Below are 25,736 nucleotides of genomic sequence, written 5' to 3'. Positions count from 1 at the left end.
CACGTCTATAACTAAATATTGTGCATACCAATGACATTAACTTCAATTTCCCCTGAGACACTGGTCACATCATTTTCCAGCGTCAAGGAGTATGTGCCTTTGTCAGGACGCACACTTGGGGTTACAATGAGCTCTGTGAAGGTTGACTTTGTAACCATGGACACACGGTCACCAGCTGTAAGCTCATTTTCACCTATGGTCCACTTTGCTGTGGGCACCGGGTACCCAGTGATAGGGACACGAATTGCAAGAGGATTAGGGACAATAACTTCCAGACCATCCTTAAATGCGCTCAGGTCCAGAGTAGGTGCAACTGTGTCAAGAGAAGCACATCATGTGTTAAACAATTTGTAAAGATTCAGATATATCAAAGATTATGTAGGGTGCAATGGCCTGGAAATCACTTACAGTGGGGATCATCTGCCAACACAGGCCCAACAATATTTGAGGGGTCAGACTGGCCAGCTGCATTCTCAGCAAGTACTCTATAGCTGTATTTTGCTCCAAATTTCAGGCCTGAAATCTGTGGAATGAATGTCAACATAGGCATTACATAACAATCCAAATACATACTATAACAGCAAGCAAAGTAAAAGTCAGTTCATTCGGCAACCATATTAACAATGCCTCTGGGCAGCTATTTCCATGCATAAAAGAGCAACTCCTAATTACTTGAATTGTAAAATAACAACATCTCAAAAACTGCTTGTCAAACTCACAAATAAAATCATAAATGTTGTTTCCTATGCTTAAATTGAAAAAGCAAGTGCAGTCCTAAGCACACATCTCTGTGGGAACCGGAGATTCTAATAGCAGCTGCAGGGACACAATGACTACCATTTGGAGAATAGCTCTCTTATTTAGAAAGCAGGACTTATTCCACCATACTGTGCATTGTACTTACTCCCATACATAGTAATATGAGTGAACCATATATATATACAGTCTTTGGCAAAGATTACCCTGTAGAGCAGGTCCTGGCAAAGCCTGGCATTGCATCTGAGCCACTTGTCTGTGCCTTCTTCACATCTCTCAATGATGTAGCCAGTGATTGGTGTGCCTCCATTTTTTAAGGGAGTCTCCCATGTCAACAGACAGGAGTCCTTTGTCTGCTCAGAGTGTGTCAAATTCAGTGGAGGGCTCGGCCTCTCTGTGGATCAAAACATTACGATACTTTTATTAGGTATGAATGCTTTCATGTGTGCTAAAATGAACGATATATGGGATTTTACAAACCAATGGGGTCCATGATCTTCACTGGGTTAGTGGCAGCACTTGGTTTGCCAATTCCAGCCTTGTTCTCAGCCCTAACACGGAAGATGTATTCTTTGTTCTCAATAACATCATTAATAATAGCTGAGCGTTCGTGTGGTTTGGTCACCATGACTGGAGCCCAGCTCACTGAAGTTCTATCACGGAGCTCAATAACGTATGATGTGATCTCAGATCCACCATCGAACAGTGGTGGTTCCCAGGAGACTGTGGCACCAAACTTGTTGACATTTCCAACAATAACATTCTGTGGTGGATCAGGAACATCTGGAGTGTGTAAAATTAAAAAAAACAATAAGAATCATTGGCTAGTGTGTATAAAACTCCTAAAACTTCCAGATTTTCTTGACTTACCAAACTTATTCTTAGCTTGAACAGCTTTATCTGTCTCAACATTTGGCCCGCTTCCAACTCGGTTACGTGCACAGACACGGAATAGGTACTTCGAGTCTCTCTGCAAGCCAGTTACACAGTACTCTGTGCTATCGGCACAGTCAGTGGCCATAGTCCAGGTCTTACGTTTGATATCACGTCTTTCAACCACATAAGCCAAGATCTTGCTGCCACCGTCACTCTCTGGCTCTTCCCATGCAATGCTGACCTCACCATCAGCAGTGTCAACAACCTGAAGGTTCTTCACGGGCCCAGGAACATCTGTGAAAGGAGCAACATTTGTAAGTGACAATACAATCCTAGGATGTTTGACTGAATGAAAAAGGTACACTATAAAGAGAACCCACCAATAACTTTTAGGTTTATAAAAGCCTCTCCTTTTCCATGTTTGTTCTGGATGATGATTTTATAGCGGCCTTCCTCTGACTTCTTAGGGTCCTTTAGCCTATATTCTGTCCTGTCGACAGAAGTGTGAACATTGTCTTTTGGAAGACTGATGTCATTGTAGAACCACTCAGCCTCAGCCTGTGGGTAAGCACTGTAAGGAACTGCCATAACAAATGGCTTTCCAGCATCTGTCACCAGGTCTTGATCCAAGGTTTTAACTGTTGGCACAGCTGTGGAGAAACACCAAGGCATTGTAAACGCAATAAATTTGATGGTTTTTTTTGGTTGTAAAACATTATATTTTTAAATTTGACATATGTAAATATATATACATATAAAATGAATCTTACCAGCAAGCTCGAGCTTGGCTCTGGCATCTTTGTCCTTGGCAATGACTCTGTACTCGCCTTGATCACGTGGCCTGATTTCACAGACTTGAAGCCTGTGAATCTTACCCTCGCTCACCATCTGGTACTTATCACCTTGAACAATGGTCATGTTGTTCCTCAGCCATTTGACCTCAACTCTGTCTTTGTTGATCTCAACTTCATACACAACATCTGAGCCTGGGGGCTCAAACACGTCTGTGGGTGGTCTGACAATCTCCACAGGGGTCTCTAAAGAGGTGAAAAAGCCATAAAGACCATTTAACTTTCTATTCATTTTCATGACTTTTTTATGCCTGGAGATTACATTTGTTAAAATTCCCTGATATTTCCAGGTTTTCAATAGACACTGAAACAAACTTACCCTCAACAAAGAGGCGGGCTCTGGTTCTCTTGTCATCCACTCCACAGGCATATTCACACTCATCATCTGGTCTGCACTCTTTTATACGCAGTCTGCATGTTTTGCCATCTCTCTCAAATTGGTATCTTCACATTTAACATAAAATGCATATTAAAAACTTACTCAAACCCAACAAAAACCCTTGACAAAAGCCGTTTAGAATAACATGCATCTTACCTGGGTCCTTCTCTGATTTCCCTGCCGTCTCTGTACCATTTGATTTCAGCCTTCTCTTTGGAGAGTTCACATATGAACTCAGCATCCTCAAACTCTGTGATGGTTTGGTCACTGAGCTGAATGGTGAAGTCAGCAGGTGCCTCACTGATGATCAGTTCTGCTGTGGCCTTATCTGCACCAGCAACTACACTGTATTCACCCTCGTCTGCAAGGCTGCAGTCCTTAATGGTCAAAGTGTGCTTGTCTTTGTCCACACGATACAGAATTCTCTTGCTGAGAGTGATTTCCTGACCTGCCTTCACCCATTGTACTGTTACATTTGGTCTGTTCACCTTGCATGTGAAGCTGATGGTCTTTTTCTCCTGTGTGTCAACATCCTCAGGGGGAACAATGATTCTAAGATCTTCCTCTGTGGAAATTAAGGTGTATGATATGTTAACTAAACATGTGTTTTTTGAAACAGAGTCTCAAATCGATTTTGTTAAAATTTCCCTGTATATTGCAAGTTAGTTGTTTAAACTCTCCTGCGGGAAAATTAATGTTGTATTTTATTTTTTAAGTATGTTACTTTACATTTAAATATATTTATTAAAATATTTTTGTACTTTTTAAATATAAAGTATGTGAGATTTACTCACTATACACTCCTTGAATCTTGTTTTCACTGTTTAACTTATACAAAACAGTTCACTTATTCCCCACTCAATAGGAAAATCATGATCATTTCCACGACAAGAGATTCACTTTCATATAAACACTGTTGATTTGATATAACAAAAAAAAGTGCATTTCATACCTTGCACAGTAATGTTGGCAGAGCTCTTTGCATGTTCACCACGCTGGTTGGTTAGTGTAATGGTGTAGTTGGCTTCATCTGATTTTTGAGTGTCTTTGACCCTCAGAGAGAATACATTGTCCTTCTGGACCATGATGAACTTGCTGCTTTCAAATAAAGTCTCATTATTCTTCAGCCATTTGGCCTTGGCCCCCTCAGTGTTAACTTCACAATTGAGGACAGTCTCTTGTCCTTCATTTGCCTTTATGTCTCTGAGAGGAGTGATAATCCTAAGCTTTTCTGTAAAAAAAAATTAAAATTCAAAATTCAACATTTTCATATTTATATCATAATTTCTCAAAAATATACACAAAAACATACTATACATACCAAGCACAGTCAGATCAGCAGAGGCTCTTGTGGTTCCAATGAGGACTACAAAGCCTCCTTCATCCTTGAGTTCACAATTTTTGACAACAAGAACTCTCTTTTTGCCATCAGAAATGATGTCATATTTGTCATCTGATTGAAGTTCCTTATCTCCTTTGAGCCATTTTACTTCATATGTGTCTTTGGAGACAGAGCACACAAATTGTGCCTTTTCACCTTCAACCACCTCCTGGTTTTGAGGCCTTGCAATGAACTCAGCGGCAAGTTCTAAAGTGGAAAACAGTTACAGTATTAGTTAATTCACAAGCATGGAGCAAGTTTATATAGAGTACAAAATATGAAGTACAAGACAATCTCACCATTAATCCTCAGGTTTCCTGTGGTTTGTGAGGTGGGCAGCTTGCAGTGGTACTCTCCAGCATCATCCATACGAAGGCCCTTAATAATGAGGATTCTCTTTTTGCCATCTGCAATATGCTCATATCTACCAACTTCAGGCAACTCCTGGTCACCCTTGTACCATGTAACCTCTGCACTGGGCTTAGAGACTTCACAAATCAGTTTAACACTGTCGGTTTCAGTGCCTTCAACATTAGCCAAGTTCTTTGTGAATCTAGCCTCCTCCTCTGTGGTAAGAAAAAGCATGCAAATCAGTATACTGTTGTAAGCTGCTGAAGCCTGTTTAGACTAAAAATTAACAGAATCATTTACCAACGACAGTCAGCATTCCAGAGGTTTTGGATGTCCTGGCATCACATTCATATTCTGCTTCATCATCAAAGACAGACTTGCTTATGATGATAATACGTTTTACTCCTTCAGAAATTATCTCATATTTCTTGCCTTTTCTGATTTCATTGCCATCTTTGAACCAACGAACCTATTCAAAAGGAACAGAAGGAAATATATTGATGAATGAACTCTCAGTGATAATTTTCATAAAGTCAGACAATTACACAACATATCTAATGTCTAGCATCTAACTTATTAATTATATAGATATAAGTTTAAATGTCATATTGAAAAAGATTAACTGAATGCTAAACAACAAACCTTTGCACTTTCACGAGACACTTCGCATTCAAATCTGGCAGATTCCTTCTCTTTGACCTCTACATCATGGAGTGGTTTTGTGAACTCAACGTGTGGAGCTGAAGATCAAAATGCAACCATATTCAGTGTTTTATTTTTTCATTGCAAGTACTATTTAAATTCTTAGCTTTTGCCTTTACATTCTGGTTGACTTACGTTCAACATTTAAGAAGGCTGATGTCTTGAATTGTCCAGCATCACAGGTATATGTCCTTGAGTCATCAAGTGTGCAGTCATGGATAATAAGTTTTCTTTTACAGCCATCAGCGACCATGTCGTACTTTTTGGTTTTACGAATTTCTTGTCCATCTCTAAACCACCTGACCTCCGCTTTCTCTTTGGAGACTTCACACTCTAGTTCAGCAGTGGCTTCCTCTTCTACAGTCTGGTCCTCCAGAGGTTTGGTGAATTCAGCTGGAGGTTCTGTGCAGCAGATGCAATTTACTTTTTAACAACAGAATTATCATTTCCAATGCTAATATTTTAAGACAGACTAATTGTGTATATATATATATATATATATATATATATATATATATATATATATATATATTTTTTTTTTTTTTTTTTTTTAAAACACTTTCTTAGCACAGACATTTAAAAGTTATTTTTATGTTTGTGACAATCACCTGAGCTCCAATAAGAGCACTAACAATTACCAGCACAGTACCAATACAATTACAACACTACTAGAATAGCTGATATTTTCAGCTCAATGTGAACATGTTTTAGGCTGATTAATTTTATGAAGGATGCTTGTTAGCAAGAAGGTGCAATTAAATCTGCAATTGTGAACAAATGCCACCCACCATTTACAATGAGTTGAGCCTGTGTCACAAAGTCCTTTGCAGTGAGTTTTACTTCTCCTGCCTCTGTCAGCTTCACATCCCTAAGGGTCAGCGTGTGACTTCTGCCTTCTGCCCGGGTCACCACCTGTGCAAATCAAACCAATTGATAAATCAAGCACTCTTGCCATGTCAAGGGTGGGGGAGGCTATTTACTGTCCCTCTGCAATAGACATCAGCAGCTGAGCACTAGGAACTGTTCTCATTTTCACACCTCTGCTTCTACTGCCCCAACTATGTGCCCTGGAAGCCAATTTAGACACTTACATGTGGCTTGTGTAACTTCAAATAAAGCTACGCTAAGGTTAAATAAGATAAGATGTATTAATTGATTGAACACTGGAAATATGTTTTGTTTACAGTTAACATCTTCCTTAAATCATCAATAAAAATGACAAATAAAACAAAATGCAAATTAACATAACTAGTTGTAAATCATACTTCAAGCAACTGAATATTTTTTTCTTTTAATTTTTCAGTACCATTTCCAAAATGTTTTACATATATATTAGAATTTTCATGTTGTTAAACAACATTATAATGTCTTTATGTAATAATAATAATAATAATAGTACAATAATAATATGAAATCCATATATATCTGTAATCCCAATATTGAACGCTTTCCTGAATACGATGCAGAAACAAGAAAAAAATATGAAAAACTAAAAGACCTGTCTGCCCCAAAATAATCAAAACTGTTAGAATTGGGGTTCATTAGTTCAGTTTAACTTGTTTGTAATCTCTATTGTAAGAATCAACTTCTCAAACAAACATATCAGGAATACAAACATATCTCGAACAGCTGTTGTCACCAAAATGTGTGGCCTTCTACTAAACTCATTTGCTACACAACACTCAACACTTTAATTAAAGTATCATGTAAAATACATAAAATCCAAAGCAATGACTGAAGACCTAACTCACACACACACACTGCAAATGACATGACAAACACATTTAAACACTTCTAACAAAACGCATAAATAAATACATACATTTCTACGTGTATATACAAGCTATGGCTGTAAAAAAGGCCTCTTGCCACCTGCCACTGCACATACAGTCTTGAAGCAGTTAAAAATAACCAGAGGAACGCTTGCAGAGCAGAATAGCCCTGTGTGTTATCGCAAAACCCGGATCAAATGCTCAGCTGGTATCCTGATCCCCCAGGTCCTTATATGAGGAAAGCTGACAGATATAAAGAACTATCATGCAATATGTAGAGAAAAGCTAAATAGTTGTTTTGCAGTTGTTAAATATTCCAAACATGATGTTAAAAACAGTTTACCACAATTGATCTTCCTGTACTGTTATTCCATTAGCAGTGTATCAATGAAATTGTCAGATCAATCGTCTAAATTAATCAACAGTTCAATTAGTGTATACAAAATAGTGACACCAACAGTTCATTGTTTACAAATTTTCCAGAAACCACAAATGACTGTTGAATTTAAAAAGGATAACATGCACACTTACTCTGTCACTTGGTTCCAGCTTTGTACCCCCTAGGATCCATTCCACAGGTATGCCCTCATAAGACAGTTCGCAGTCAAAGGTTGCTGTCTCTCCCGCTGTCACTGTTACATCCTTGAGAGGCCTCAAGAGGCCTATCACTCGTGCTTTGGATTCAGGAGAAGACATTGTTAGTCACCTCCAAGTTCCAAGAGACACCGGTAATCCTTTAACTACAAATCCACATAGCGCTTTCCCGCTGACAACAGGCCACTGCTCTGGAGCTAGTAAGCCTCCAGGACAAGTGGGATTCAGTAAGACAGGGACTTGCGTTGGGGGCCTACTTCATTTGCATATTGAGTTTCCTTAAGATGTATAAGGTCAGAAAATTTTTTTGGAGGTAGGTCTGTTAAGCCTCTGCCAATCACTGACAGAGACTCTCTTACATATGGCATGCGGCTTCTAAAATAACCGCAACTACCGATTGGCCACTAGCCCACCCCTGTAATGACACCCTGCTGGGAAATCTGTTACTGTCAATCAACCTGCTGGAATTTTCCAGGAAAAGGAGAATGTTACATTAAGTGTTAAATATTAAAGCAAGAATATTGAAAAGCTAAACAAAAATTTTTTGATTGGATGCCAAAGCTATCTCTAACACATTAATCCCTGCCATAATAAATACTTTTCACACCCTGTTATCACTACATGGCATCTGTCAGTATAATTTACGAGCCAATCATAAACTGCAGCGACTGACTAATTTAACTGCCTTTAGTTTCAAAGCAACATATCACCTGCCTGTTACTCAATACTATGTTTCTGGTATGTTCTCAGAGATACACTTTCTCTGGCTTATCCAAAATATACAAGGCAGCATCATATTCATCATTCTCACCTTTAACTCTGAGTTGAGCCCTTGATTTAGCGTTAGCAGCACTGAAGTCCACACCACCAGCCATATCCATGCGAACATTGTAAAGGATAAGCATGTGCTTGGTGCCTTCCTCCTTAATTTCACAGTCCTAATAAATGAAAAGAAAATATGATATCAAAATATGAGAGCAAGTCAGCACAGGGAAAATTTAGATTTTTTAAAAATTGTATTTTAATTTGATAAACATTAAAATGTTCGAAAAGCATCTGTAAGTTACCGGTGACTGGTGCAGGGCATCTCCTTTGAGTTTCCATTTACCATGAACATCCTCCTCAGAGATTTCTGTCTCAAAGCGAGCAGTCTCTGTCTCTGTGACCTCCACACTGTACAGTGGACGGACAATCTTAATATCACGTTCTGCAAAGAACAGGAGAGGAGATGCAAAGTTATAGGAGTTCATAATAATTTTATCAGTTTTAATCTATTAATCTATACTGTATATGGATTAATAAAACAAACAAGATCTACATAAAAGAAAAGATGCATACCTTCAATGTTAAGCTTGGCTGCTGTTTTGTCAGAGCTGCAGTCACAAACATATTCACCAATGTTGTCCTTCTCAGCCTTCTTCACTGTCAGGATACGTTTCTTTCCATCAGCCTTGATGAGGATGTTCTTAGAGGGAGTGATTTCCTTGCCGTCTTTCAACCATTTCACCTGAGCAGATGATTTGCTCACTTCGCATATCAAGACAACCTCATCCTTCTCAACTGCAGTGTAGTCCTGCAACTTGGTGGTGAAGTAAGGTTCTCCCTCTGTTTAAATACAAGGGGATTTTAATTTTAATTCAATATTTATCGGTACAATTTAATATTCAATATTTATCTGTATGATACTTTGAGTGTCTACAAAATATTTAAACACTTACCAAGTACAGTGAGCATTGCCTCACAGGTTTTGCCAAGGGCCTCAGCTTTAATTAGTGAAGTGTCATCAATAGACACCTCTTTGAAGGACAGAGTATGGATCTTGCCATCCTCGGACATGTGCACCACTTTGCTTGGATGCAAACGCACATCATTCTTGTACCAGGTAACTTGAACCTTTTCATGAGAGAGTTCAATCCTGAATTCTGCAGTCTCCCGCTCTTTAACAGTGACATCTTTAATGGGTCTGACAAACTCAAGACGGATGCCTGGGGAAATATGCAAACACATGATTCAATCTGGCAGCAGTTGTATTTAAAAGTTTATGAAACAAAAATATTTTTAAAATAATGTATTTATTTTCTCCCCCTTACCCTGGATAACAAGTTTGGCAGATGTTCTCTTGTCCTCAGCCTCAAACATATACTTGGCCTCATCCTCAAAGGCAGCGGATCTGACCACCAGAATGTGTCTTTTGCCCTCCTGAAGTATCTCAAATTTATCATCAGCTGTAATCTCCTGAGATCCTTTCAACCAACGGAAGGTCTTTGGTTGTCTTGAGATCTCACACTCAAACCTGGCCTCATCCTTCTCATATACATGCACATCAGCCAGGGGTGTAACAAATGTAATGGGAAGCTCTGCAAAAATATATAAAGAACATCCCTTTAAATAATCCACCAACCCACATATCATAAAATATTCAATAATCTATAACAGTTGCTCTCAAACTGTGCTCTGTGCATTAATTAAAAAAAAAATAAAATGATCTAAATAAATAAAATAATTCTAATTATTCAATAACTTAAGTGACATTCATATTACATAAGAAGCAATCTAGTTAGTTCCAACGGGGTAAAAACTAAACATTAAATAAATAAATACATTTTAAATAGGTTTTAAATTTAAATAGAGTCTAATTGCTTTAAGTCAGTTTCCCCCAGAAGTGAGGGGTCAGTTATTCCACACTTTTATTCAGCTGAGGAAGTGGTCAGTCACCAAAAACGTTTTATGAATCACTCTAAAATCACACAGTAGCTGCATAAAATTTAGGCATAAGGTACCTTTCACTTTTAGATTGGCAGAACATTTTGCATTGGCACCCTGGAATGAAACCTCTCCAGACTGGGACACTTTGCAGTTGTATAAAGTTAAGATGTGTTTAGCGCCATCCTCAATGATTTCAACATCCTGTTGCCACACAGACAAAAATACAGTTATGCCATTCCCACAAATTTTACATTTGTTACCATTTCAAATATTTTTCGTAGCCCTTACAGGTGATGGGGAGAGGACTTCTCCTTGTAGCTTCCACTGGCCATGGACATCATCTTCAGAAATTTCCACCTCAAAACGAGCTGTCTCGCCATCGAACAGCTCAACACCATACATGGGTCGCACCACTTTGATGTCACGAGCTGAAGTTAATCAAAAAAAATTATAATTTTTTAAAACAACTGTAACACCTGTAAATGCTGAAAGAATTCATGTAGGTGTGTAGATCAATCTGGAGCCAAAAACAAAACAAAACAAATAAACGCACATTTACATTTCATGGACATAACCTTGATCACTGACCTTCAATGTTCAAGTTGGCCGAAGTCTTGTCTGTTCCACAGTCACAAGCATATAATCCTTTGTCTTTCTCCTCAACTTTCTTGATGTTTAGGATTCTTCGGTTGCCCTCAGCTTTCATGATAATCATCTTGGAGGCTTTAATTTCAGTCTCATTGTGGAACCACTTCACAGGAACATCTTTGCTGAGCTCACAGTCAAGAGTGACCTCATCTTTCTCAACCGCAGTGTAATCTTGCAGTTTAACTGTGAAGTAGGCATCTCCCTCTATATTGAAATTTACAAAATAAAGTTTAGAGAACCAATAATGTACAGTTTGTGAGATAAAACAGCTTGTATACCAACAAACTGATGTTCACTAGATTACAGATTTCAGGACCAATTTTCTTACCACCATCACCATCATTATCATCAAAATAATAATAACAATAAATATAAAAAGTTACCTAGCACCGTCAGGTTTGCTGTTGTCGATAATCCTTTAGCCTCTGCTTTTATTTGGCAAGTATCATCTAGAGTGACATTCTTGATTTCTAATATATGTTTCTTTCCATCAACATGTGTAAGTATAGTTCTGCTCGGATGCAGTTTTGTTTCATTTTTGTACCATGTCACTGGTACATTGTCATGGGACAGTTCAAGCTCAAACCGAGCTGTTTTACCTTCCTTAACAGTTTGATCCTCTATTGGTGAGATGAATTTCAGCCGCATACCTATAATTTGTTAATCCATTGCAAAACCATTTTAGCTCAGTGATTTCGTGAACAAACACATTTTGAGAAGACCCCATGATGACTGAAACATAGCTTGAATGAAAACTTACCCTCAACTGTCAGTTTGGCTGTTGATGTTTTACCCAACACCTCAATAGTATATTCTCCCTCATCCTCAAATTCACAGTGGTTTATGACCAACATGTGTTTCTTTCCATCATCAATGATATCATATTTTTGGTCTGGTGTTATAATATCAGATCCTCTCAACCACATGACTTTAGGCACATCTTTTGTGATCGTGCACTCAAACTTTGCCTGTTTCTTTTCATGCACAGTAACATCCTTTAATGGGACTGTGAAGTCCATTTCAATTTCTACGGGTGTGAATAACAGTCATCACAAGATAGTTATTTTCACCCTCTTCATTTTTTAAACACTGCATTTCTTGTTTCGACATGCATTTTATGCTTATCAACAACATACCTTTGACCGTTAACATTGCAGTAGTGATGGCATTCAAAGCTTGGTAAGAGACTTCTCCAGCCTGGTCAAGTTGAACATTTTTCAATGTAAGGAATCTTTTATTTCCTTCAGCTCTGATATCACACGTCTTGGGACAAAAAAATAAAAAAATAAAAAATAAACAATTACTCTTGCAAAACAGCCTATATACAGTAATGCCTTTTTTCAATGATATACAATCTTACCGGTGATCTTGTCAGAACCTGCCCTCTAAGTTTCCATTCTCCAGGCACATCATCTTCTGAAATTTCAGTATCAAAGTTGGCCTCTTCTTTCTCAACCACCTCCATACTTGCAAGAGGCTTCAAGATCTCAGCTTCACGCTCTATATTTATGAAAGACAAAAAGAGTATTTAGGGGAATACAAAAAAAAAAAATTTGTAGTAAGGTAATAAATTATAAGATTAACACACCTCCAAGAGTGAGTTTTGCTGCATATCTGCGGCCCTCAACTTCAATGGCATATTCTCCAATATCACCAGGTTGAGCATTCTTGATTGTAAGCATGATATCTTTTCCATCCTTTTTCACCTCAGTCTTATCTGTAGGGTCAGTGGGAATTTCTTCATCTCCCTTGAACCACTTCCAGTTAGGAGTATCCTTGTACAGTTCGCACTTGAATGTGGCAGTAGCCTTTGGTTTCACATGCTGGTCCCTCAAAGGTTTCGTTAACCAATCTCTGATTATTTCTGCAAAGGTAAATATTTTGTTTTGTTATGTTTTGGTATTGAACTATTAAAAACTAATATAAATAACCATAAAGTTTTCCATATGCATACCAATGACTTTGACATTGGCTTGTGTCTTGATGTTCTCGCACTCGCAAATGTAAACACCGGCATCATCGTCATTTGCATCTTGAATTGTCACAGAGCGCTGCAATCCAATAACATTGATTTGAATTTTGCCAGGAATTTGATTGAGCTCTTTTCCGTCCTTCTTCCAGACAACATCCCTGTCTTTGCTCAACTCGCAGGTTAAGTACATTGGCTGTCCCTTAATCACAGACATTTCCTCCTCCAGATCCTTTGTGAACTTTACTGGTAACTCTATCAGATGAAAAAAATAAACAGAAGAACATCTCAATACATTGGGTAGTATTTTTTTGAATATATATTTGAATAAGACTAAGCTCGTATATATTCACAGTTTTTACTCATAATGCACTACCTTCAACAATAAGTTTAGCTGTTGAAGTCTTCTCCTTGTTGCCAAGCTTAGCAACACATGTGTACTCCCCAGTGTCTGAAAGCTGTACATCAATGATTTGCAGTTTGCGGTCTTTGCCATCAGATGTGAATTTGTGCTTTGGACTCTCCCTTAGATTGCTTCCATCTTTCATCCAGGTGGTGATGGCAGTAGATGGAGAGATTTGGCACTCAAATACAGCAGAGGAGCCAATGGACTCAGCCTCCTGTAACACAATATCTTTGAGCTCCTTCACAAACTTCAAGGGGACAGCTTTGAGCTGGAAACCAAATGGTGAATCTCCTGGAGGTTTGTCACCACCAGCACCAGGCTTCAGCCCTCTACCCCTTCCAGCATCACCAGGAGATGGAGTTTGTCTTGCTGTAATGCAAAAAGAGGTTTAAATGGAACTAATACTTCTACACATAGTAAGCACATTACATACAGGTTTGCATACATGTTTTGCTGAGCTGTCATGAGTAATGTATAAAGTAAAGCTTAAAAAGGCTGAGGGATCATAAACATAATTTAATAAATAAACATACGTTTTAAGCCTCTGCCTCTTCCAGCTTCCTCTTTAGGCTTTCCCTCTGAACAAACAAAAATAAATTATTTCCAATTCATGAACATGGAAAATGTATTTTAAGTTAAATTAAAATCTCCAGTACTGAAGAAACACTTAGAAACAAAGGGTAAATAAAAAACATGGGAATGAAGGGTCATGATGATGATAGAATCATGCTGCCAATTAATGAGAAGTTAGATGACGAATTATGATCCCAATGCAATGACCATTTTTACCACCAGTGGTTATATTTCATAGATCAATGAAGACACACAGATAAACAACAAACAAGATAAAAAGACATTAAAATACAACACACATGCCACAATGAAGATTGAAGAAGATGAAGAAGGAGGCAGACAAGATTTAGCAGTTTTATGTGGATGGACATGAATGTAGACATGGAAATTATCTGGGGTGAAAGAAATAACAATAGGGAGCTGGTTTCCATAGCACGGAAAATGAGGCATTCATTGGTGTAGTTCACAGCCACCCTCTCACCTCGTCTACCACCTGGCATCCCAGGAGTCTCAAGTGCCCCTTCCTCCAAATACCTTTCTTCAGAGCCTTCTGAGCCATAACTCTCTCGAGAAGCAACCTCCCATCCCCACGCTTCTTCTTCATCTTCATATTCAGCTTCAAATTCAACCTCAACCTCTTCTTCAAATACTTCCTCTTCAAACTGAGTTGATACTTTTCTTAACTCCACAGCTCCAGGAGACATCTCCTTTATGGTTGGAATCTCCTCTTTTTCAGGGATCTGAGGAGTTGCTTCAGATTTGTCCTCAGGTGAAATCTTCTGAGGTACTTTCTTTAAAATAACAGCTTCAATTGAGTCTTTGGGTGAAACTTTCTTAGGCTTCTTTGCCAAATCCTCACTAGGCTTCCTCTCCACAGAGACTGGTTCAGTTGGTTTTGGTTTATCAACCTTAGGTGAAGGAATCTTTTCGGGGTCTACTCCACTCTTTGGACGCTCAACTGGTTTTAGAATTATGTCTTCCTTCTCCTCAGCCTCTTTAGGCAAAATACCCTTTTTGGTGACTATTGGCTTCTTCTCGTTCTCCTTTGGTGTCATCTCCTTCTTTACCGGTGTAACCTTTTTGGGTGGTGCCTTTTTGTCTTCTACGGGTACAATAGTCGGTATCTTCTCAACCTCTTTACCTTTATCTGGAGTTTCTTGACTGTCAACTCTTTTTGGTGGAATACTTGGTTCTGTTTTAATTTCATCTTTTGGTGGCCTAGTAAGTGGTGACAACTCAATTGGTTTTCGTTCTTTTGGCTCTGGAACCTCCTTTTCTTTTGGTGATCCAGCTGAAGGTTTCTTCGAAATTGGTTTTAGTTGAACCACCTCAGGCTCCTGATCTTTAGGTGGAATTTTACCTTTACCTTTAATTAATTTCTCTTTAGGCTCTGTAGGTGTTTCCTTTTTGGGAGGTCTGGTTACAGGTTTAACAGCAACTTCATCTGGCACCTTTTTGTCAGGAACAGGGGGCTCTTCTTTTTTTGTGAGGACATCAGGTTCTTTTGGCTTCTCATCCTTTTCAGGTTGGACTCCTTTCTGAAAGGTAACTGGTTCCCTACTTCTGTCAAAAGTTATAGGTTCTCTTCCTTTCTCTTCTTTTTTGGCGTCTTTTTCAGCTTCACTTGGCGGTTTTACAGGTTTCTCAAAAGGTTTTAATTTGACAGATTCTTGTTCTTTCGTGTCTACTGGTAACTTTTTAACCTTTTTCAGTGCTAAGCCAGGCTCCTCTGGTGTATCTTTCTTTGGAACCTTTACAATTGGTGTCTTTTTTGCTTTTTCTTCTAATTCAGTTTCTGGTTTTATCTGAGGTGGTGCTTGTTCAGATTCCGCAGGCATCTTTTTGTCTACCTCAGGTTGAATTTTCTCAACTCTCTTGGTCACTTCATAAGTCTCAAAATGCATTTCTGCCTCATAACTTTCAGTTATCATAACTTCAGCGTGAGCCTCAGCATACACTTTTGGAGCTTCCTTATATTCCTCCTCTTGTGGTTTGAGCAATTTCTTCAGTTTTACCTTTTCCTGATCTTCTTCTTTGTCTTTGGACACTCTTGTAGCTCTCTTTAAGGTGGGAATTTCAAATCTTCCCTCTTCTTGCTTCAATTTAAGAACTTTTCCTTTAGATTTGGAAATGTATGCCATTATAAAGTAAACAGTACATAAAACAACTATAAACACATCACATTTAACACACTGACATACTTTTGGCAGTACAACAAACTATAACAAGACAAAACATAAAAGACTATAGGACACAATAAATAACAGACAAACTGACAAAGATGGTACTGACAACATAAAACATTTCAATACACATAACAAAATTCAATTCCAAAAAACTATCACAAATACAACTGAAGAGAACATATCATTTGAAAATGCTCTGTGAGAAAAGATTTTAAGTTTTAATAATGTCATTTTTACATTTTCTTACCTTTCTTTCCTGGAGCAGGTGCAGAAACTGGTCCCTTTTCACCATCTGATTTAGAAAAGTCGCCACAAAAAGTTAAAACAAGTCACAATAACAATATTTTCTTATGCAGTGCAAAGAAACGTGTCAGCATTAAATACTGGAAATGTTCAGAAAAAGCTTTGGGGGCATTTTGTATTCGAAACGTGAATCTGTTTTGGTACACATAGTATCTTATGCTCTTTTGTGAGTAACTGTTTGTGAGTTAAACTGCTGAGAGATAAAGAAGACATTTCATTAAGTGGAATGGGGATACTGTGAGGATCACTTAATAGCTTACACATACCAGAAGCACATACAAGACACAACATGACAGACATTACCACACATCTTACTGAAATTAAGAAAAAATATATGAAAAAAGATGAAGAAAATACATTAAGAATAAGATTATGACCTACCTGTTATTAACAACAATTGTTTTCAATAAAGATAATTACCCAAATATATTTTATAAACAGTGGGAGTATATTCTTTATGAAGAAGAGTTTCAGTTTCAGTACCTTCCACTGGTTGGACAATTGGTATTGGTTCTTCCTTTGGAGCAGGCTTTAGTTTCTCTGGTTCTTTAGGTGTAGGTACTTCAAAAGAAATTTCAAAGACATGATGAGATTTCTAAACTAGAAATTCCTTTTTAGCACAGTACATGGATGCAGACTTGTGGTTACCATAATACCTTTTGTTGGAATTATCTTCTCTTCCTTGGGCTTAGGGATGAGTTTATCTTCAGCTTTCTTATCGATCTCTTTAACTTAAAATAGTGTTTTTTGACATTAATTCAAGTTGAAAGATATTGAAGACAACACAATGTAATGAAAGAATAGAATCTTTTAAACCTCTCTCGAGGTTAAGAGACAGACACACAGATATATGAAGACACACACAAAATATGAAGATATTTGCTGTGGAAATTTGAGAATATTAAGAATTCACTCATGCAAACAACAAGAACGACATGCATTCTTACACTTAGACTTGACAGAACATGTTTTAGACCCTCTAAGAGGCCCAACAACACAACATTGTGACAAAATTAAAGACTAATAAAGTTTTCTAAATAAGAGTGGTTCACTAAGCATGAACCTTTTATCATTAAGACTATTTTGTTACAATGACACATAACACATAACACACAAATGATACAGAACAACATAAAAACAGGACAGCAAATGTACAGTGTGTTAAGGCCCTCTATTGAGGTTAGGATGTGCTAAAGAAACAAGTATTGTTGTTAGACAAAACATATCAAGCAAAAAAGTACCTTCTGGGGAAATTGTCTTTGCCTGAAGCTTTGGCAAAGGTTCTTTCTTTCTTTCAGGCTCTGAAGATGGTTTCTTTTCAACTGTAAAATTTCAAAATTTGAAGGTGTTATTATGACAGAAATCATGAATTTACAGTATGAAGCTACAATGAACAAATAAAACTTTGACAACAAAATATGAAATATAACAATATAAGACATAAGAGACATAAAAGGTTTGACAAACAACAAGAAGAGACCACCATAATATGACAAACTGAAACGTAAAATTTAGTATGACATAAAAGAGTTTGTTGAAGAATCCCCACAGCACTCTGTACCTTTTGGGGCTGCGACTTCTTTCACAGAAACAGGTGTCTTCTCTGGAGATGGTATCTTTTCTGGAGATGGTTTCTTCTCTGGTTCTGCTACTTTACATCACAAATAGAATTGAACATTATAACCTCAAATCAGATTTTTGTCATTTTACCATTAGACTCAACAAACATAATACAAAATATTTCTACACACAAAACAGAGAAAATGACAAACACGCACACTTAAAAATCAGGGGTTGAAACATTATTTATGACTTCAAGACAAAGAAGAGGTTAGTCCGAAAAAATTTGTCCTGATTTTTTTCCGCACTAAAAGAGTTTAGTGCGAAATTCTAAAAGTTTTAGAATAAGACAAATAGATGTTGTTTGATGTCATTATACCTTTTGTAGGGGTCACCTCTTTCTTTTGAGGAACATTCTCTTCAAGCTTTTTAGATGGAAGAATGACCTCTTCCTCACCTTTCCCCTGTGGTTTATGCTCAGAAATGACCTTTTTCTTTTGGTGCACAAGTTCCTCTGTTTTTGGAATTGTAACAACCTCCTGCTTTGGCAGATTGTCTTCCTTCTCTTCCAGCTTAATTATGTAGGACACTTCCTTCTTGTGTAGAATTTCTTCCCTATCAAGAGAGTGAGCAACCTCTTTTCTTTTAAGTGTACTTTCCTCTTTCTCCTTCAAAATTAGTGGATGGGTTATCTCTTTCCTCTGAGGCGCAGTTTCTTCTGTTTTAGAAGCACTAACAGTCTGCTTCCTTTTCAGTGGAACTACTACTTCTGCTGTGGGTGTGGGAGATAGGTCTTCATTCTGAGTTACTGTGTCCTCAACCTTTTTAGGAGGAAGAGCAGCCTCTTTCTTTTGAGATAAATTTTCTTCATTCTTTTTAGAAAGAAGAGGAACCTCTTTCTTTTTAAGTACAAATTCCTCATCTTTTCTGGGAAGAAGACAAACTTCTTTGTTTTCAGACACAATTTCTTCCTTTTTATAGGGAAGAGAAACATCTTTATTTTTAGACAATATTTCTTCATCCTTTCTGGGAGGAAGAAGAATCTTTTTCTTTTCAAATACAAATTCCTCATCTTTTCTGGGAGGAACATCTTTCTTTTTAGGTAACATTTCCTCATCCTGTTTAGCAGGAAGAGAAACCTCTTTCTTTTGGACCACTAATTCTTCTTTTGTTCTGAGAGGAATAGGAACCTCATCTTTTTTAGCAGAAACAGTGAACTTTTCTATCTGAAGTACAATTTCATCCTTTTGGGGCACAATTTCCTTCTTTTTAGGGGTAGCAACAATCTCTTTTTTAGGACCAGCATCAGTCTCTTTCTTTTGAGGTACTTTGTCTTCTCTATCCTTTAATTTACTATCTGCAGAAACTAGTTTCTTATGACCCATGTCCTCACTTAAATCCCCTTTCTCTGTAGCCAATAACAGAACAACCTCTGGCTTCTTGGAAGATTCTTGCACTTCAAAAGAATGTTGTTTAAAAATAGCTTCTGTAAAAGGAGAATGTGGAAGAATTAATCTTTGAAACCAATTTTTTGTTTGTTTGTTTGTTTGTTTCATGATTTTGAAATTGGAGTTAACTGATTACAGAGAGTATAAAAGGTACAAAACCCCTAAAACTCTCAGTGACCATATAGCCACAATTTTACAATCATAATTGAAGCACTGTATATAATTTTTTTTATCTTACCTGTTATTTCAAGTGCTCTAGCTGGTTCATCACCAGGAAATGTTTCACTCATTCTAAATTCCTCTGAAGACAATATACTTTCTTTTGAAGAATCCCCCAGTTTTGAAATTTGTAAACTGTCAATTTCTTTGCTATGTTTTCTGTCAAACAGTATTTCTGTTTGTGATACAGCTTTCTGATGAGAGATGTCCCCTTTTGAGGTTTCTTCCAAAAGAAGTGACTTCATTGCAATTTTCTGACTGTCTGATGGTGTGTCTTCATCCTTTCTCCGGACAGAAGTCGATTCTTGAAGATCTTGGATGCGAAGAATTTGTACCCAACAGTGGAACCAAGAGATTGATAGACAATAGAGAGACAATTCTTTTGTAAGAGAGATGAATCATAAATCTAAATATACCAAAGAAGTACACTTAATACTAAACAGTCTGAATTGCATGTGGATTTCTTCAGAGAAATAATTGAAGTAAGAGGTGGATATGGAGAAATGAATAATGTCTCAGGCTTTGAAACAACTCTGAGTTTCTTCTTTTTAAGAAAGATTCAGTTTAAGAGCAATTGCGTTCTATAAAAAATTACACAAATTCTCTCATAGTGATTTCATAAACTGCACTTTTCACAGGGTGTGACCTCTCTAAACCCTAAGTGATTTGTGATGTTTGCACAGTTTGAACCTTTTGGGGTTTGGTTTCACTCACTTGAAAGACATTAAAGATTGCTGTACTTAACAGAACAACGTAGCAGAATACGAAGATAAAGAAGATGTTCAAGAGAAAAAAGATTACAAAGACTGCAATGATGATTGACTTATGTACCTTCAGTCTTCTCATATTTCTTTGGTAGAAAAAGAACTGTATCCTGCTTTCTTTGCAACTCTTCTGTTGTAGATTTTGTCTGGGCTGAATCCAAAGCAACTTAAGAGAGTATGAAATATGTAAGATTCACATCTATAAGATCAAGATATCACTCTAGCGAGTGGTAAGAGGTTAATGAAGAAGAAGAAGAATAAGAACTAACTAGAGCAGGACAAGAGACAAGTGACAAACATATGGGACTACACAAATATAAAGAAATTAGTTCAATAAAATAAAAAGAAGTTCTAAGACAGGAAGGCAAAGAGTAAGAAAATTAAGAAAAGACAATCAGATGTTGTCTGAGATCATTGTACCTTTTGTAGGGGTCACCTCTTTCTTTTGGGGTACAATTTCTTCATCCTTTTTAGCAGGAAGAGGAACTTCTTTCTTTTGAGGCATTATGACCTCTTCTTTTTTAGTGAGAGCAACTACTTCCTTCTTTTTAGGCAAAATATCTTCTTTCTCTTCCAGTTTTGATTTAAGGGATACTTCCCTCTGTAGATGTGCAATTTCTTCTCTGAAGAAAATTTCTTCTCTTTCTTCTTTCATCTCTACAATTTGCACGGGAGTCATTACTTCCTTCTGTAGACGTGTAATCTCTTCCACAAAGAAAATTTCTTTTTCTTCTTTCTTCTCTGAAATTTGTATCTCTTTCTTTTGAGGTACAATTTCATCCTTTTTAGGAGCAAGAGAAACCTCTTTCTTTTGAAGAACAACTTCATCCTTTTTAGAAGGAAGAGGAACCTCTTTCTTTTTAGGTTCAATTGCCTCATCCTTTTTAGGAACAAGATGAACCTCTTTCTTTTTAGGTTCAATTGCCTCATCCTTTTTAAGAGGAAGAGGAACCTCTTTCTTTTTAGGTTCAATTGCCTCATCCTTTTTAAGAGGAAGAGGAACCTCTTTCTTTTTAGGTTCAATTGCCTCATCCTTTTTAAGAGGAAGAGGAACCTCTTTCTTTTTAGGTTCAATTGCCTCATCCTTTTTAGGAACAAGATGAACCTCTTTCTTTTTAGGTTCAATTTTCTCATCCTTTTTAGCAGGAAGAGGAACTTCTTTCTTTTGAGTTACAACTTCATCCTTTTTAGGAGGAGGAGGAGTAACATCTTTCTTTTTAGGTAACATTTCCTCATCCTTTTTAGAAGGAAGAGGAACCTCTTTCTTTTGGGGTACAACTTCATCCTTTTTAGGAGGAGGAACATCTTTCTGTTTAGGTAGTATTTCCTCATCCTGTTTAGCAGGAAGAGGAACCTCTTTCTTTTGAGGTACAACTTCATTCATTTTAGGAGGAGGAGGAACATCTTTCTTTTTAGGTAATATTTCCTCATCCTGTTTAGCAGGAAGAGGAACCTCTTTCTTTTGAGGTACAACTTCATCCTTTTTAGGAGGAAGGGGGACCTCTTTCTTTTCCTGCCTTTTAGGGATAGGAACAGTCTCTTTTGTAGGAAGTTTGTCTATAATTTCTTCTTTTTTGAGACCAGCAGCAGTCTCTCGCTTCTGAGGCACTTTGTCCTCTTTATCTTCTAATTTGTGAACAGTAGCATCTGGTTTCTTATAACCTATTTCCTGAGTCAAGTCTTCTCTCTGTGTAGCCAATAACGGAGGGGCCTCTGGCTTCTTGGAAGGTTCTTGCACTTAGAAAGAATATTAAAGTTAAGAACAATGCTTCAAATCGCACTGTTTTAAGAGTGAGACAAGATGAGTGAAAGATTATTTAAATATACAAGACTTAAGATACATAAGAAATCAAGACATAAGATGTAAAAGATTTGGTAGAAGCTACCAATAAGAATACACTCAATCCCAATAATATTGCAGGACAAAGACAATAACAAACAAAATCCACTGTAAGTCATGTCTTCCTCATAAGAGTGCGGCTAGTTAATAAAGAAACAAACATACAACAGAAAACAGCCTTACATACAAATACCTAGTATATGTCTGTACCTTTCTTTGGAAGTTGTTCCACTGTCGCTTGCTCAGGTTTAGAGGGGAGTTTCTTTGGTGGTTCTTGAATTGTTGGTTTTGGTTTCTTATCTTCCACAAGAACTTTAAAGAACATGCATTGTATTGTTTAAAGATTCATTTTCACACATTAAGCACACATCAAAAACACACATTGTCACATACAATACACTTCCTAATGGAAGCTGGACAATTTCAACAACAAAAATGGGTATATGAAAAGTCCTTAAGAAACCCACATAACAAAAGCATAAACAATGAACAGTACCCAATAAAGAGATACACTCAAACCCAATAATATTGCAGGACATGGACAATAACATTAACAAAAGCCACAGTAAGGTCATGTGTTCCTCAGAAGAGGGTGGCAAGTTAATAAAGAAACACACATATAACAGAAATTAGTCCTATACAAAAAGTGAGTTTATACCTTTCTTTGGAGGTTCTGCCTCTGGAACTTTAATTGCTTCATCAGGTTTAGCTGGCACTTTCTTTGGTGGTTCTTGAACTGGTGGTTTTGGTTTCTTTTCTTCCACAAGAACTTTAAAGAACATGCATTGTATGGTTTAAAGAATCATTTGCACACTTGAAAGAACACACAATATCACATATGAAATGCTTCATAATGGAAGCTGAACAATTGCACAACAAAGACAGGTATATGAAAACTTGTAGGCAAGAAGCCCACACAATATAAAGCACACACAACATTACATAACAATAAGTGTACAACAACAAAAAAACAATAATACTGCAGGACAAAGACATTAACATAAAAGTCAATGTATATTCATGTGTTCCTAATAAGAGTGCGGCTAGTTTAAAAAGAAAACATACAACAGAAAACAGCCCTACATTCAAAATGTGAATCTATACCTTTCTTTGGAGGTTCTTCCACTGGAACTGCAATGGCTTCAGGTTTAGCTGGCAATTTCTTTGGGGGTTCTGGCTTCTTTTCCTCCACAAGAACTTTAAAGGGCATGCATTGCATGGTTTAAAGATTCATTTTCATAAACACATGTCAAAGAACACACAATGTCTCATAAAACATGCTTCCTAATGGAAGCTGGACAATTACAACAACTGAGAGAGGTATATAAAAAGCTTGTAGACAAGAAACCCACACAATATAAAACAAACAATGAACAGTACATAGTAAACATAATGAGTATACATCAACAACAAAAAAACTGTAATAATGCAGAACAAAGACATTAACATAAAAGCCATGTGTTCCTCATATGAATGTGGCTAGTTAAAAAAGAAACACACATATAACAGAAAACAGCCCTACCTACAAAAGGTGAGCCTATACCTTTCTTTGGAGGTTCTTCCACTGGAACTGGAATGGCTTCATCAGGTTTAGCTGGCACTTTCTTTGGTGGTTCTTGAACTGGTGGTTTTGGTTTCTTTTCCTCCACAATAACTTTAAAGAACATGCATTGTATGGTTTAAATAATTATTTTCATTGGCACACATGAAAGAACAAACAGTATCACATATAACACGCTTCTTAATGGAAGCTGGACAACTGCACATCAAAGAGAGGTATATGCAACCTTGAAGACAAGAAACCCACACAAAATAAAGTGTAAGCAATGAACAGTACGTAATAATAAGCATTCAACAAAAAACAGTAATATTACAGGACAAAGGCATTGGCATTAACAAAAGCCACTGTAAGTCATGTGTTCCTCAAAAGAATGTGGCTTCTTAATAAAGAAATATACATACAACAGAAACAAAGTGAGTCTATACCTTTCTTTGGAGGTTCTTCCACCGGAACAGCTATGGCTTCTTCAGCTTTAGCTTTAGCTGGCACTTTCTTTGGTGGTTCTGGAATTGTTGGTTTTGGCTTTTCCTCCACAAGAGCTTCAAAGAACATGCATTGTATTGTTTACAGTTAAATTTTCATAAGAACACATCAAAGAACCCACACAGTGTCACATTCAATGCACTTCCTAATGGAAGCTGGACAATTGCATCAACAGACGTTATATGAAAAACTCATAGACAAGAATCCCACACAAGATGAAGTATAAACAATTAACAGTACCTTTGGCTGGGGGTGGCTCAGGTTTTTTCACAGGCGTAGGCTCAGGCTTAAGTTCAGGCTTAGGCTTTGGTTCTGGTTTGGGCTCAGCTACTGGTGCAGGTTTAGACTCTTCGGGTTTAGGTGCAGAAGGCACAGGAGCTACAGGTGCTTCTGGCTGTGGTACTTCTTCATATAACACATATTTTTGGAATTAGTACATTTGTAGAGTTTCAGAAGAGTTAAGACATGAATGAAAACAGTGTAGAAAACAAAGACAAGACAAATAAAAAAGGACAGACACAAGATTTGACAACTTCTGTTACGTGCAGTAAGATTAAGAACACACAGACTTAACATCAATTAACATCAATCAACAGAATTAAGAGGGTGACAACTGAAATTCAAAAAGACAAAATATCAATTTGGTCAAGTTGCTGTAATAACATATAAACCAACATTTAAGCAAAATGTATACTGTACATTCACAAAAGAACATAAAAAGGACTTGATTCGCTTAAAAGGTATATGCACATAAGACAGAACAGAAAATAATGATGTGTTCTTTCCATACCTTTTGCTTTGGGGGGTTCAATTGGCTCTGGCAATGTAACTGCAGTAACTTTTTCTTCTACAGGCTTTTTGGCTTTTTGGGCAAAAATTAATTACAAATGTTGTAAGAATATTCAATTAGACGGAAAAAATAACACTACAGAAAATTAACATCACAGATAGAACATTAAGAATGTTTATAAAGAGCTCTACAGACACACAAAAATGGATTAAAACAGCAATTTATAGACACTAAACAGCACTGGAGCACTTTGGATAGACATCTGCATACCTTTCACAGGTACTTCAGGAATTATCTCCACTGGTTTAGATGGCTCAGGTTCCACGAATTCTTTGAGAATATTAAGAACAATTAACTCTATAATATCAAACTAGTAGCTTCAGCTTTGAAAGCAACCATGCATAAGCATTAGGGCAAGAATTACAGTGATAACACTGACATTAACACATAGACAAACTGATACATCCACACAATACAGAATAGCATCAAAGCATTATTGAAATTAAGAAAATTCAAAAAGCAAAAAAGTAATGCAATATATACATTTCTGAGCATTATTTTATTTAAAAATGTATTGTTATACAAAAATTGTTCATAAATTTGGACAGAAGCAAATCT

The 25,736-nt window shown here is 37.0% G+C and overlaps 1 protein-coding gene across 27 annotated transcripts in view; it reads right to left on the bottom strand.

Annotated features, from left to right (window-relative positions):
* Positions 1–25,736, bottom strand: part of ttn.2 (titin, tandem duplicate 2) — a 163,328-nt gene that overhangs the window by 80,483 nt on the left and 57,109 nt on the right. For 14 of the 27 annotated variants that reach the window (XM_058786692.1, XM_058786699.1, XM_058786697.1 and 11 more), the window contains 51 exons: positions 25,389–25,448; positions 25,119–25,190; positions 24,569–24,733; positions 24,271–24,384; positions 23,828–23,938; positions 23,389–23,481; positions 22,943–23,053; positions 22,495–22,596; positions 20,865–22,181; positions 20,512–20,610; positions 19,700–19,993; positions 18,393–19,499; positions 18,015–18,104; positions 17,695–17,775; positions 17,110–17,184; positions 16,937–17,014; positions 16,398–16,442; positions 14,446–16,080; positions 13,925–13,969; positions 13,362–13,760; positions 12,971–13,240; positions 12,605–12,880; positions 12,377–12,516; positions 12,153–12,279; positions 11,777–12,043; positions 11,400–11,666; positions 10,957–11,220; positions 10,657–10,796; positions 10,443–10,569; positions 9,753–10,019; positions 9,381–9,647; positions 9,001–9,267; positions 8,730–8,869; positions 8,474–8,600; positions 7,600–7,742; positions 6,085–6,208; positions 5,432–5,698; positions 5,237–5,334; positions 4,895–5,063; positions 4,543–4,809; positions 4,184–4,450; positions 3,815–4,093; positions 3,019–3,427; positions 2,803–2,927; positions 2,403–2,669; positions 2,013–2,282; positions 1,627–1,926; positions 1,237–1,539; positions 963–1,150; positions 409–523; positions 29–313 (listed from right to left, as the gene is read on the bottom strand). In XM_058786692.1, coding sequence (XP_058642675.1) covers positions 29–313; positions 409–523; positions 963–1,150; positions 1,237–1,539; positions 1,627–1,926; positions 2,013–2,282; positions 2,403–2,669; positions 2,803–2,927; positions 3,019–3,427; positions 3,815–4,093; positions 4,184–4,450; positions 4,543–4,809; positions 4,895–5,063; positions 5,237–5,334; positions 5,432–5,698; positions 6,085–6,208; positions 7,600–7,742; positions 8,474–8,600; positions 8,730–8,869; positions 9,001–9,267; positions 9,381–9,647; positions 9,753–10,019; positions 10,443–10,569; positions 10,657–10,796; positions 10,957–11,220; positions 11,400–11,666; positions 11,777–12,043; positions 12,153–12,279; positions 12,377–12,516; positions 12,605–12,880; positions 12,971–13,240; positions 13,362–13,760; positions 13,925–13,969; positions 14,446–16,080; positions 16,398–16,442; positions 16,937–17,014; positions 17,110–17,184; positions 17,695–17,775; positions 18,015–18,104; positions 18,393–19,499; positions 19,700–19,993; positions 20,512–20,610; positions 20,865–22,181; positions 22,495–22,596; positions 22,943–23,053; positions 23,389–23,481; positions 23,828–23,938; positions 24,271–24,384; positions 24,569–24,733; positions 25,119–25,190; positions 25,389–25,448 — 12,915 coding nt within the window. The remainder of the gene's footprint in view (positions 1–28; positions 314–408; positions 524–962; positions 1,151–1,236; positions 1,540–1,626; positions 1,927–2,012; positions 2,283–2,402; positions 2,670–2,802; positions 2,928–3,018; positions 3,428–3,814; positions 4,094–4,183; positions 4,451–4,542; positions 4,810–4,894; positions 5,064–5,236; positions 5,335–5,431; positions 5,699–6,084; positions 6,209–7,599; positions 7,743–8,473; positions 8,601–8,729; positions 8,870–9,000; positions 9,268–9,380; positions 9,648–9,752; positions 10,020–10,442; positions 10,570–10,656; positions 10,797–10,956; positions 11,221–11,399; positions 11,667–11,776; positions 12,044–12,152; positions 12,280–12,376; positions 12,517–12,604; positions 12,881–12,970; positions 13,241–13,361; positions 13,761–13,924; positions 13,970–14,445; positions 16,081–16,397; positions 16,443–16,936; positions 17,015–17,109; positions 17,185–17,694; positions 17,776–18,014; positions 18,105–18,392; positions 19,500–19,699; positions 19,994–20,511; positions 20,611–20,864; positions 22,182–22,494; positions 22,597–22,942; positions 23,054–23,388; positions 23,482–23,827; positions 23,939–24,270; positions 24,385–24,568; positions 24,734–25,118; positions 25,191–25,388; positions 25,449–25,736) is intronic. The other 13 variants (XM_058786713.1, XM_058786718.1, XM_058786693.1 and 10 more) reach the window with 12 other exon arrangements.

The sequence above is a fragment of the Onychostoma macrolepis genome, chromosome 09 (assembly GCF_012432095.1).
Source record: "Onychostoma macrolepis isolate SWU-2019 chromosome 09, ASM1243209v1, whole genome shotgun sequence".
Lineage (NCBI taxonomy): Eukaryota > Metazoa > Chordata > Actinopteri > Cypriniformes > Cyprinidae > Onychostoma > Onychostoma macrolepis.
This window is presented reverse-complemented; position numbering and strand designations above follow the sequence as displayed.